Genomic DNA, 11,408 nt, shown 5'->3' with positions numbered 1-11,408 from the left:
ACTTGAGATTCATTTGGTTAAAAAAAAGAAAGCGTAACTGTATTTGAGTAGTCTTGGTTTTCCTTGAAATTTTATGTAATTTTTTTATGAGTTGATAAAACGTGCTTCTTAAAGGACTCCTGGGTTTCAGCGGGCTGATTCGCCAAGGGGACAGTGGTAAACAAAGGTTAGGGTTAGAGCCAAGCTGGCGTCCGGACGCTGAAGGGGATTGTTGGGTGCTTGGCCCCACGGCGGGGGCGGGGGGTGGCACAGACCATGTCACATAGATGGGCGGATGCCTAAGAGACTCCGGTCCCCTTCAATTCAACTAATCCTCCCCCCTCCCTCCGCACTCCCCACCTCTCGATTCTTTATCCTAGGAAACCTCCCAGAGCTAGTCGAATCTGGGCGGGAGGGAGGCGGCAGGGATGAGCCAGCCCGACCCAGACCCCACGCATCGAACCTTTGTTGTTTATCTTGGCCAGTCCGGGGTCTCCGGGGGACTGGACAGGGAACAAATGGAGTGGGTGTCAGAGAGCTGGGCGCCGCCCGTGCCTCTGGGAGCTGAGCGTAGGGCCAGGACGAGAAGAGAAGGCGGGGAGACGGGTGGGGCAGGGGCCAGTATAAGAGACCGGAGCTTCTTCGGATCAGGTCGCTGTGGATCCGACTGACGGTCGCGGTTGGAGGAGAGCCCGCCCTCACCGCGCACCTTGCTCTGAGCCCCTGCCTGAGGTGAGACCGGCGTCCTCCCCTGACCTAACGTCACCTTTCTTCACCTACCCTAGAATAGGAGCCCTGAGTCAGGTCCCAAGGCACCCAAGAGCTCAGCACTCACTTGCCCCACCTGTCCAGGCTTTCCCGACTTCCAAACATCAATGCCTCCCTTCCTCCACTTCCCTTGAGGATTCAGGAGCCTGGCTGCGCTTGGGTTTCCAACTATCCTCCTTCCAGACTCTCCCCAGGCACTCCCTCCTCCCACCCGCACAGGGTCCCTGGTGTCCCTCTCAAAGATCCAGTAGTTTGAGGTTCCAACTGCCTCCAGGGTACCCGGGCATATTACACCTGCTATCAGTCCTAAAATGCCCGGGGACTCTAATTTCTCTGTATCCTCAATCTCCCAGTCCACTCGCCCTCGCCCCTGCAGCCCCCTTTGCTCTGCGTCTCCAGCTGCGGAGGCCCGCAGCCCCTACACTTATTTCTTCAAGCTTTGCTTGAGGTCCTCGTCTATGTCTCCTACCCGAATTTGAAAGAGCCTCCGTCCCCTGGCGCTCCGCTCTCCTTCCCAGACACTCTCCCTCATCCACCTGCCAGGTTCACATTCCAGGCTGAAGACAGCAGAATCCTTCACTTGAATCTGTCAAGTGAACTTGTTTCCCCATTTTTCTAGAGACAATTCCTCTTCTGTACCTCCTCCCTCCCCCATTCAACCACTAATGACCCTACTTAGCCTTATTTCCAATTCACCATCACTTTTCCTCCAAAGTTATGGTAGATATAGGTTACCAGATGGGTGAGAGAGCACAGGATATCTAGATCTCTGAGGCTGAACAGGAGCTGCGGGCTCCTGACACTCGATTCCTGTGCCAGAAGGGGCTGAGGGCACAGCCAGGTACAGTGGGAAAAAAAGACTGGATGTGGAGTAAGTGACTCAGGGTTCAACTTTGTAACAAAGTAAGTCACTTAGCCTCATTTGTGAGACTGGACCAAATGGTTGTTCTAACTCTGAATCTAGGAAGCTATAAAAACCTATCACTGAGGACCTGAAGAGGCAGGCTTTGGTATAAGGACATGTATCCCTAAAGTCGGATGGAGTGGGTGGCAAACGAGACACTTAGGTCTCTGAGGCATGGTCAAGAAGGGCTCAGATTCCTAGATCTCCAAGGATGTGTAAGTCAGCAGGCTAATGCCCACTTATGTCTGATTCTGTCTAGGCATTCCAGTAGAGAAGTCTCTCTAAGGGAGTGAGCCAGCTGGGAGATAGAATCTCACAAGAAGACATTGACATGGCTCGGGTGTGCTGCCTTTGGGTGCTACAGCTGCTGCTGCTGGCAGCTGGCACTTGGACCCAGGGGAGAGTGGAGGGTAAGGGCAGGAGTGGACTCCACAGTCTTTTCACCTCCTACGCCCATAACTTCTTTTGACCTCTTCCAGAATGCACCCTCCCATCATGATCCTCTAAAACTGATCCTTCCCCCTTCATGTGAGCCTCTCCCCTATTCTCTTCTTGACCTACATTTGTTCTCTGAGTGACTCCCAACTTTCTGTGCATGCCTCTTTCTGCTTTATCTTCATGGATCCTCAGTCTCTCAGCCTCTGTTTCTCCTCTCAAGCCTCTCTAACCTTTCCCATATCCATTGCTCCAGGTCAAGCCCTTTCCCCCCTCCACCCAATCGTTGAGGGCAACTCACTATTAGACTCTGTTTCTTTACATGTCATCCCTAAGGTTGAGGCCATTTCCCTATATTTCAGCAACTCTGAGGTCTCATGCCTTCTTTCTTTCTTTCCTTCCTTCCTTCCTTCCTTCCTTCCTTCCTTCCTTCCTTCCTTCCTTCCTTCCTTCCTTTCCTTCTCTTTATTGAAGGCTCTATCCTATTTTTTTTCTGTTTTGTCTCCTGATCATACAACACTTTCCTCGTTCCCAATATTCCAGGTTAGTGATTCTCCATCTCGTCATCCCTGAAGCTTCTTTCCTCTACAATTCCAAGTCTGTCTCTGTCTGTTTTTTCCCTCTGACATTTTATAACAAAGCCAAACTACCCTCCATTGTCCCAGCCTTTGACCCCATATCCAAGACCATTCTCCTTTTCTATTCCTATGTGTGTCTGTGAACCATCTTTCACTTTTGCCTCTCAATCACCCCCCCACCTCTGTGTTCTTGAGATGCCCCCCTCCTTTGGTCTGTCTATATATCTGTCTTTATGCCCCATCTATCTCTCTTTTTCTTCTTAGTTTTCATTCTCCTGCCTTGATATTCCATATGCCTAGGTCAGGATGTCTTCCCTCATCCCAAGATCCTTGAGGCTCCTCCTGCAACCCCCCCCCCCATTTCTCTACTTGTCTCTGTATCAGCTTCTGTCTGTATGTGGATCTCCTGATGCTCTTCAACCTCTCCAAGGTCCTGAGATCCTCTCCCTTCCTCTCTTGCCCCCTCCCTCTTCTTCCTTCCTCTTCCCTTCCCTTATCCCCATTCTTCTTGCAGAGACTGAGAGGGAAGGAGAGAAGATCATTGAAGGGAAGGATTGTGACCGGGGCTCCCACCCCTGGCAGGTGGCCCTGTTCAGTGGAAATCAGCTGCACTGTGGTGGAGTGCTTGTGGCTAGGAACTGGGTGCTTACAGCTGCCCACTGCATGATGAAGTAAGTGGGTGAGGGATGCCGTGGGAAAGGGGCTTCTCTTTTCTGTCTTGTCTTTGCTCAGTCTCTCTCTTTTGGTCTCTATCTTTCATGTCTTTGTCCATCATTTTTCTTTTTGTCTCTCTGTCTCCATGTGTTCTTTGGTCTCTGACTAGATCTGTGTCTCTGAGTCCCGACTTCTCTCTCTCTGCCTGTCTTTATTTGTGTCTGTCTCTGTCTTTCTTCCCCTTCCTTTCTCTGCTTCAGTCTCTCTTTCTTTATGTGCCTGTCTTCTCTGTCTGTAGCTGTGTCTGTCATTCTCTGTTCTGGTTCTGGTTCTGGTAGAATCCACTGTGTAGTGAATAGAATCATGGGTTTAAAGCCTGCAGGCTTGGGTTGGACTTTGGCCTCTTCTCAGTTTCCCATTATGGGCATAATAATACTTCTACTACCAACCTGGCTGGATTGGGTGGATCAAATAAGATAATGAATGAGTTCAGGGAAAACTAAGGGATTATTATCTTTGTTATTGTTGGTACTTCTTATCAGTAGTATTATTGATAAAGAAAAGGAGACTCAGATAGGGGAAGTGAGCCTTTTGTTGTTCAGTCGTGTCTGACTCTCTGTGGCCCTATTTGGGGTTCTCTTGGCAGAGATATGGGAGGGGTTGGTTCCTTCTCTAAATCATTTTACAGATAGGAAACTGAGGCAAACAGAGTGAAGTGTCTTATCCAGGATAACACACTAGGAAGTAGCTGAGACCAGATTTGAACTCAGGAAGATGAATCATCTTGATTCCAAGCCCAGTGACTCTATACACTATGGCACCACCTAACTGCCCCTGTCCAAGACCACCCAACTAGAAATGGACAGGATTAGAAGATCCAACCCAGTCTCCTGCTCTGATGGTCTGCTTTCTCTCTCTCTGTCCTCATGAATCTCTTGCTATTGCTTTCAGGTTCGATGCATTTTTAACAGTCTCTTTAACTCCCCAGTTCGTACAATGTGCACTTGGGCAGACATAATCTGAAGGCGAAAGAGAGAGGCTCCCAAGTGATCCAGGCTACCAGGTCATACCGACATCCTCAATACTCTACCACCACCCATGTCAATGACCTCATGCTGATAAAGCTACAGAGACCAGCCAGGCTTGGGACCAACGTCAAACCTATCACTCTACCCTCCAAATGTGCCTCACCAGGCACCTCCTGCACTGTCTCTGGCTGGGGCACCACCACCAGCCCACAGTGTAAGTCTGAACCACTGGGTACCCTCCTATTCAGCCCCCAGGGCCCCAGGCATCTTATCTTTCCAACTCTCAGAGATGCAGGAATCTACCTATCCCAGCCCCAGGGACCCAAGCATCTAACCTCTCTAACCTTAGAGACACAGGCATCCTTCAGCCTCCAGGGACCCAGATATCCAAATTTTTCCCAGTCCCCAGGATCCAATGTCCTTACCAGCCTTTAGGAACCTGAGAATTCACCTACCCCAGGTCCCAAGGACCCAGATATCTAACACTCTTTTTCTCTAGTTCTGAAGGACCCAGTCATCAGAGATCCTCAGGTATATCATGGAATCAAAATATCCAAGGATCTGAGAATTCACAGGCACCTAAGTGGCCACATAGCCTAAAGATCAAAGAGCTGGAAGGAAGGTCAGAGGTCACCTACAACCTCTTTATTTTTAACCCCACTCTCAAGACTTCTGGGATCCAAGGGTCCAGGTCCTTCCTATCAACCATTTAGTTGTCCACTCTTATCCTCCTATGGCCCCCAGAAGCCCAGGAATATGGTCCATCACCTTATCCCTTATCACTTGGTGACTGAGTTGTTTGTCCTTTTAAGTCTCAAATTATTGTTCAACACTCAATCTTACTCTGCTAAGAGCTAAGGAAAAAAAAAAAACACATTGGTACATGTGCCCTGGGTTCCATAACACTTTGCAAGGGCCCAAGAATCCAATGCCCATATCTGCTTAAGCCCTGAGAGTCTAGACTTCCAGCCCTGAAATACCACATTTTTTCAGGAATTTGGACCTCCTGCCCCCTCTCTGCCCCCAGTCCAACCCTTCTCCCTGGAGAACCGAATGTGAGATCCTGTCTATCTGCTCCCTGCCCTTTAGCGCCTGAGCCTTTAGCTCCTCAAGTCTATTTTCCTGGCAGAGGATGGGCATTCAGGGCCATCAGAGCCTATTTTCTGGGTACTCGGGCAGCTGCGCTTTGTATCCATCTTTCTCTGACTCTCAGGGATAAAATCTTAACCTTCACTCCCCAAACTCACTTTCTCCGGGGAACCCATATTTTCCCTTAGGGGAAGTAGTGTCTATCCTCACTCCCATCTGCATTAGAGACCTAGGTATTAGGCATCTCCAGCCCCTAACTACTAGGCTCATGGAATTGGAGCATCTATGCATTGCCTTCCTCCCCCACATGCTTCCTTGAGTCTTCATGCATCCTATTTTCTGCTGGATGACTGAGGATTTTACCGCTCTTCCTACCCCCAACAGCAACATATCCAGATGTACTCCAGTGTACAAATGTGAACCTCATTTCCACTTCGGACTGCAAGAAGATTTATAAGGACCTATTGAAACAATCCATGCTGTGTGCTGGTATCCCAAACTCTAAAACCAATGCATGCAATGTAAGTCTCTCCTCTTCCTCCCTCACCACTCCCTCCTTTCCCTTCTCTCTCCTCTTTCTTTTCCCTCTCTCTTTTTTCTCTTTTCTTACTCTTTGTCATCTATCTCCCTCTCCTCTTTTACCTTCCTTTCTCTCCCTTTCTCTCTTCCTTTTTCTTCTCTTTTCTTCTTTCTTCATCCTTCTTCTTCTAGTTCTTCTTTTCTCTGTCTCTCTGTCTTTGTCTCTTTCTCTCTCTTTCTCTCTCCCTGCCTCCCTGGAGGGCCCTAGAGATCTATTCTTGACTTTCCACTCTTCAATACTTATAGGCAGCTGGGTGACACAGTAGATACAATGCTAGATCTATAGTCAGGAAGACTTGAATTCAAATCCAGTCTAGTTGTGTGACCTGTGAGGGAGGGGAAACTTGCTTCACCTTTACTTGTCTCAGCTTCCTCCTCTGTAAAATGGGGATAATATACTACCCAGGATTGTTGTGAGACTTGAAAGTGATAATATATGTAAAGAGTTTTGCAAACTTTAATACCATCTGTAAATGCTAACTCTTTTTGTCAGTGACTTGGATGAAGCCAGAGATGGCAGGCTTATTGCATTTTCAGATGATAAGAAGATGGGAGGAATAGGTATCAGGATGGATAACAGAGTATGGAAAGAATTGGATGGTCTAGAGCATAGGGCCAAATCTATCCAAATGATATCTGAAAAGGATAAATGTAAAGTCACAAATTTGGGTGTAAAAAGTCAATTTCCCAAATTTAAGATGGGAAAGCATCATTGGTGAGTGATTCACGTGAACCAAATTGAGGCATTAGGGAACTGAGACCTGAATACGAGCCACAAGTGTGTTTGCATGAACAAAAGGGAAAGGTCAAGAATGAGATATCTTAGTAATCTACTCTAGTCAAATGGCATATGGAGTATTGTGTTCAGTTCTGGGGATATCGTATGAGGAAGGGTGATAAGAAACTGGAGATGTGGTCTAGATAGTATAGCTAGGTGTATCTAGTACTGGTTGAATGACTGATGCAAAGTGTTTGGAATGAGGTCAGCTTGGAAGGAGATCTTTAAGGGATTGGGTTCAGGGTCATTAAATGTGTGTGTGTGTGTGTGTGTGTGTGTGTGTGTGTGTGTGTTTTAAATCAGTGATTTGGGAAAAGTCATGTTTGTCAAATATATAGTTGATAGGAAGATTGAAGGGAGTGCCTAAGATATTGGATGACAGAGTCAGGATCCAGACTGGATCAACTTGCTGGAACAATAGCCTTAATTGATTTAGGCAAATGTATACCAGGGATACAGTAAAACTATGATAGCTGGGTTTTTTAAAAATCACCCTAAGAGTGAGGATGTACATCTCGGGGCAAAATTCAGGAGTCTGAGTTGGCCACAAACTCAGTTGTGCACAGGGCATTCCTAAAAGCCAAAGCTTGCCTAGGCTTTGTGAAGAAAGGCTTGGTGTTCAGATCAAGGTTGGTAATCATTCAACTATGCCCTTCTCTGGTCACATCTGGAGCCCTCTACATATCCCATTCCAGTAAAGATGTAGACAAAGTGTGGATTGGGGAGGATAATGAGATTGACAAGAGAATTAGATAATACATCATTGACGATCACTTGAAAGATCTGGGAAAGCTAATTGTTGAAAAAAATAGACTGTTTTTGCAAAATTAGGAAGAATGGATCTGGTTAGATTTATTCTACTTGGCTTCAGGGGGCAAAACTAAAAGCCAGGGAAGTAAGGCTAGAGACATTCTTAGAGAGGAAGATTTAGTCCTAGCTTTTTATGGCTGCCTTGTTGCACAAATGGTACATATTGAGCTTGGGTCAGCTTAGACCCCTGGAATTTTTCCCTTAGATGCACATTCTCACCCTTTATGTTTAAGGACTCTGGCAAGAATCTTGCCAGCAGTGACTAAGAGAGAGACCTTCCTGTGATTGTCAGAACAATCGATTTCTTTTACCTTTATGGAGATGGACAATGGAGGCATCCTTGAACTATTGGGGAATAACCTCCTCTTGCCCTATAACCTGTTAAATTTCAGTCAGCTTTTGTATGAGCAATGGTCCCCCTACCTTGTAAATGTCAGCTGGTGAGATCCTGTTCCCTGGGGGCTTACAATATATTGAGAGCCAGATTCCAAGCATCTGTCCTGGTGGAGAGCATAGCCAAGAATGGGGCTATTGTGGTCAAAAGTAGGAGTCAGGAGAACACAGGGATTCTTTGGGGTTGACTGAGGGAGGCTAATAAAATGTTTGACAAGAAGGTAAAATAATAATTCCTAGTATTTACAGGACTCATTAAGGTTGCCAAAACACTACAAATATTATTTCACTTGATCTTCACAATAATCCTGGAAAGGAGTGCTATTATTATCACCATGTTACAGCAGAGAAAACTGAGACAGAAAGAAGTTAAGTGGCTTGCCCAAGGTCACACAGCCAGTAAGTGTCTGAGACCAGATTTGAATTCAGGTTTTCCTGATTCCAGGTCCTGCATTCTTTCCACTTTGCCTTCTAGTTGCCTCTTGATAGCATATGTGAAGGAGGTTGTGTGAGATAAGCCTCAGCAGGTAGATTAATGCTAGATCATAGAAGGCATTGAGTAACCCAATTAAGAGATTAAAACTCCATTCACTAGAGAATGGGGAGCTACAGAAGATTTGTGAGGGAGGAGTGCCATGGTCAGAATGGTACTGTTGGAAGAATCTAAATCATAGGCAGTGTCTGTGTCTAAATCACAGACTGATTTAGAATGGAGGTGTCCTAGGCACTTTTAACACTCCAGGGTGAGTCCTGAACCCAATGAAAATTTAATTGGGCAATATTTAACACAATAAAATAGAACATAGATAATGCTTAAATGTAGCTCTCTAAGTGTGACTCCACAGTGGTCCCGATTCTTTTCAAGTTGGACACCACTGGTTTAGTGGATGCATTAGGGAGGGGAGGTTACTACATTTAAGATGGAAAGCAATGAACAGGTTATTTATAATAATCCTGGCAGGAAGGAATTGGGGTTTGAACTAGGGTGATGGCAGTAAGGATGGAGAGAAGACCCAGATGGAAGAGGTATGGAGGAGATAACATCAGGATTGTTTGGAGGTAGAGGCTGAAGGATCATGGAGATTCAAAGTCAGAGATAACTCCCAGGCTACAAACCTGTATGTATAATCTATAGTCTGTCTCTGCCCAGCTCTATATCTGACTCTGTGTAATGTCTAATGTCTTGTCTTTATCTCTGTCTTCACCTCCCACTTCCCTGTCTCTTCCTCTATCTCTCTCTTTTTCTTTTTATCTATCTCTAACTCCCCTTTTTTTCTATGTCTCCTGCCCTGAGTCCCTCTTGAATCTAGAGTTCAGAAGCAGTTAGTTATAGTGGAGAGGCCCTGAATAGGAGTCCCAGCATGCACATTTATTAATGTTCTGATTTTGGAAAAGTCAGTTGATGCCAGAATCTTAGGAAGGTTGACATAACAGGACTTTCACTATTCATCTCCCAGGAATACAGAAAAGAAAGCACTTTCTAAACTTCAAAGCACTAGAGAAAGGTGATTTGCCATTATTATTCAAAATTGGAAGTGACCTTAGGGATCATTTAGTCCTCCAATTTTATAGGGAGGCTAACTGAGGGAAAAGGAATTGTACAAGGTCACTAGCAAGTCTGGCATTCTCCTCACCAGATAAGACAGTGAAGGGGGAAGTCCTTGTCCACTACCAGGTATTGGACCTCAAGGGACAATGTATACTATATTCAAATATAGGGAGGGTTATTTCCCATGGCTGATACCTCTTACCATGCCCTGCAACTGAATCCTATGGAACTATTTCCTTTGTGGCTGATAAAGACAAAGGAAATTGATTAAACAGGATTAGGCACTGGGCTCTTGGAACTGGGATTTGGGATCCTTGGGTCTACTAAAGGCCAAAAGATATTTTCTATGAAACTTAGAGTGAACTTTCCTGTCTCTCGCTCTCTCCCTAGGGTGACTCTGGGGGACCTTTGGTGTGTGGTGGAGTCTTGCAAGGCCTGGTGTCCTGGGGAACCTTCCCTTGTGGCCAGCCCAATGACCCTGGTGTCTACACTGAAGTTTGCAAATTTATTCCCTGGATCCAGAGAACCATGAGGAGTTGAGTGTGTGTGTGTGTGTGTGTGTGTGTGTGTGTGTGTGTGTGTGTGTTGGTGGGAGGAAGGGTACCTGGGGGCAGAACTTCCAATAAATGTGATATTTACAACCCTGTCTGTATTTACATACACATCTTTTGCCTTTGCCTTGAGAAAGGAGAGACACCCTGGAATTTAGGACTGGGGTAAAAGTTAAAGACAGGCAGACTGGGGGCCAGAAACCCCAGAGGAGAAAGACTTAAGGGGAGGGGAAGGATGGAAGGATGCAGAAAAAGGAGTGTCTGTCCCTGGGAAATATTCCCGAGGCTCCAGGTAGAAAGCATTATTGACCTATAATAGAATGAGTGACTCAGACATTGGCCAGGGTCCTATCAGAAGAAACCATGAAGTCACTCTTCACCAATGCTTCCAGAGGCTTTTGGGGGACCCTGCCACAATCTAATGTTCTGTTTTCTCATACCTTTATTTTTATATTCTCATTTTAGGAAAACAGAAATTTGAAATCTTTTGGTTTTGCGATACCTAAAATTTCCCCCACATGTCTTCTACATGTTCCTCTCAGAAAGTCATTCTACATAACAGAAATTTTTTAAAGGGGAAAAAAATAAGAACAAAAATCAACCAAACAATGCATGCAAAAATCTAGCAGCGTCTACAGTGTCCCACAGGCGAGGACCTCTGCAAAGCGGTGTTGGAAGGTGGTTTCTCATATCTCAGGGGCATAGCTTAACTATTTCTAGCTCACATTTCCCTCACCTCTCTCTAACAATGTCATAAAAACCCATTCCCTTGTTATCCACTTATGTCCCTGCCCCTCCTCCCTTCCTCTCCATAGCCAGATCTGATTGCAATGCTTCACTGATGTTATCAATGTGGGCACACCCTGCCCATATGATGCCAATTTAAAATCCTTGTCTTATTTGGCAGATGGCTTTGGAAGTTGCTGTAGCCCCTCGATTTCTATCCCTGCAGTCAACTCAGTAATGAGCCTCTGTGAATTCAGCTAGCCTGGTCCTGGGACAATAGACTCACAACCTGTCATCAGTTTGAATTCTGGTCCCCTCCATCTTGGTAGGACACACTGAAATCCTCTTTCTGCAAGTAAAGCCAGTGAGGACTTTAGACCCCCCTGTGCCACAGATCAGGCATTGAAGAGGGGGGTGATCTTAAGAGAGAATCCCTTATATCCCCCTCCCAGCCAAGAAAGAGTCTGTGATCAAAATTAGAGTTGGACACACAGCCTATGTGACAGTTGGCAGGTCACCTGCTGTCTCTGTGCTCCAGATGACTCTCAAAGGCAGCAGGTTGCCAAACAGGACCTGCAAGAGGGAAT

At 46.1% G+C, this 11,408-nt stretch overlaps 1 protein-coding gene across 1 annotated transcript; it reads left to right on the top strand.

Moving 5' to 3' along the window:
* The first annotated feature begins 630 nt into the window (after positions 1–630).
* On the top strand, positions 631–10,190 carry KLK7 (kallikrein related peptidase 7). Its single transcript, XM_072607729.1, has 6 exons — positions 631–711; positions 1,911–2,061; positions 3,179–3,335; positions 4,307–4,560; positions 5,820–5,956; positions 9,935–10,190. Exons 2-6 carry the CDS (start codon positions 1,983–1,985, stop codon positions 10,082–10,084), a joined length of 777 nt encoding a protein of 258 aa, XP_072463830.1. The 5' UTR covers positions 631–711; positions 1,911–1,982; the 3' UTR covers positions 10,085–10,190.
* Positions 10,191–11,408: the final 1,218 nt, after the last annotated feature.

Source organism: Notamacropus eugenii, chromosome 5, assembly GCF_028372415.1.
Source record: "Notamacropus eugenii isolate mMacEug1 chromosome 5, mMacEug1.pri_v2, whole genome shotgun sequence".
Taxonomy (NCBI): domain Eukaryota; kingdom Metazoa; phylum Chordata; class Mammalia; order Diprotodontia; family Macropodidae; genus Notamacropus; species Notamacropus eugenii.
Note: the sequence above shows the minus strand (reverse complement) of the source record. Positions and strands in the feature narration are given on the sequence as shown.

Bases quoted from the DNA above. Each gene is read 5' to 3' on its own strand.
- KLK7 (XM_072607729.1), top strand. From the start codon at position 1,983: ATGGCTCGGGTGTGCTGCCTTTGGGTGCTACAGCTGCTGCTGCTGGCA. The intron at 2,062-3,178 runs GTAAGGGCAGGA...TTCTTCTTGCAG, and splicing joins GACCCAGGGGAGAGTGGAGG to AGACTGAGAGGGAAGGAGAG. The intron at 3,336-4,306 runs GTAAGTGGGTGA...TTAACTCCCCAG, and splicing joins GCTGCCCACTGCATGATGAA to TTCGTACAATGTGCACTTGG.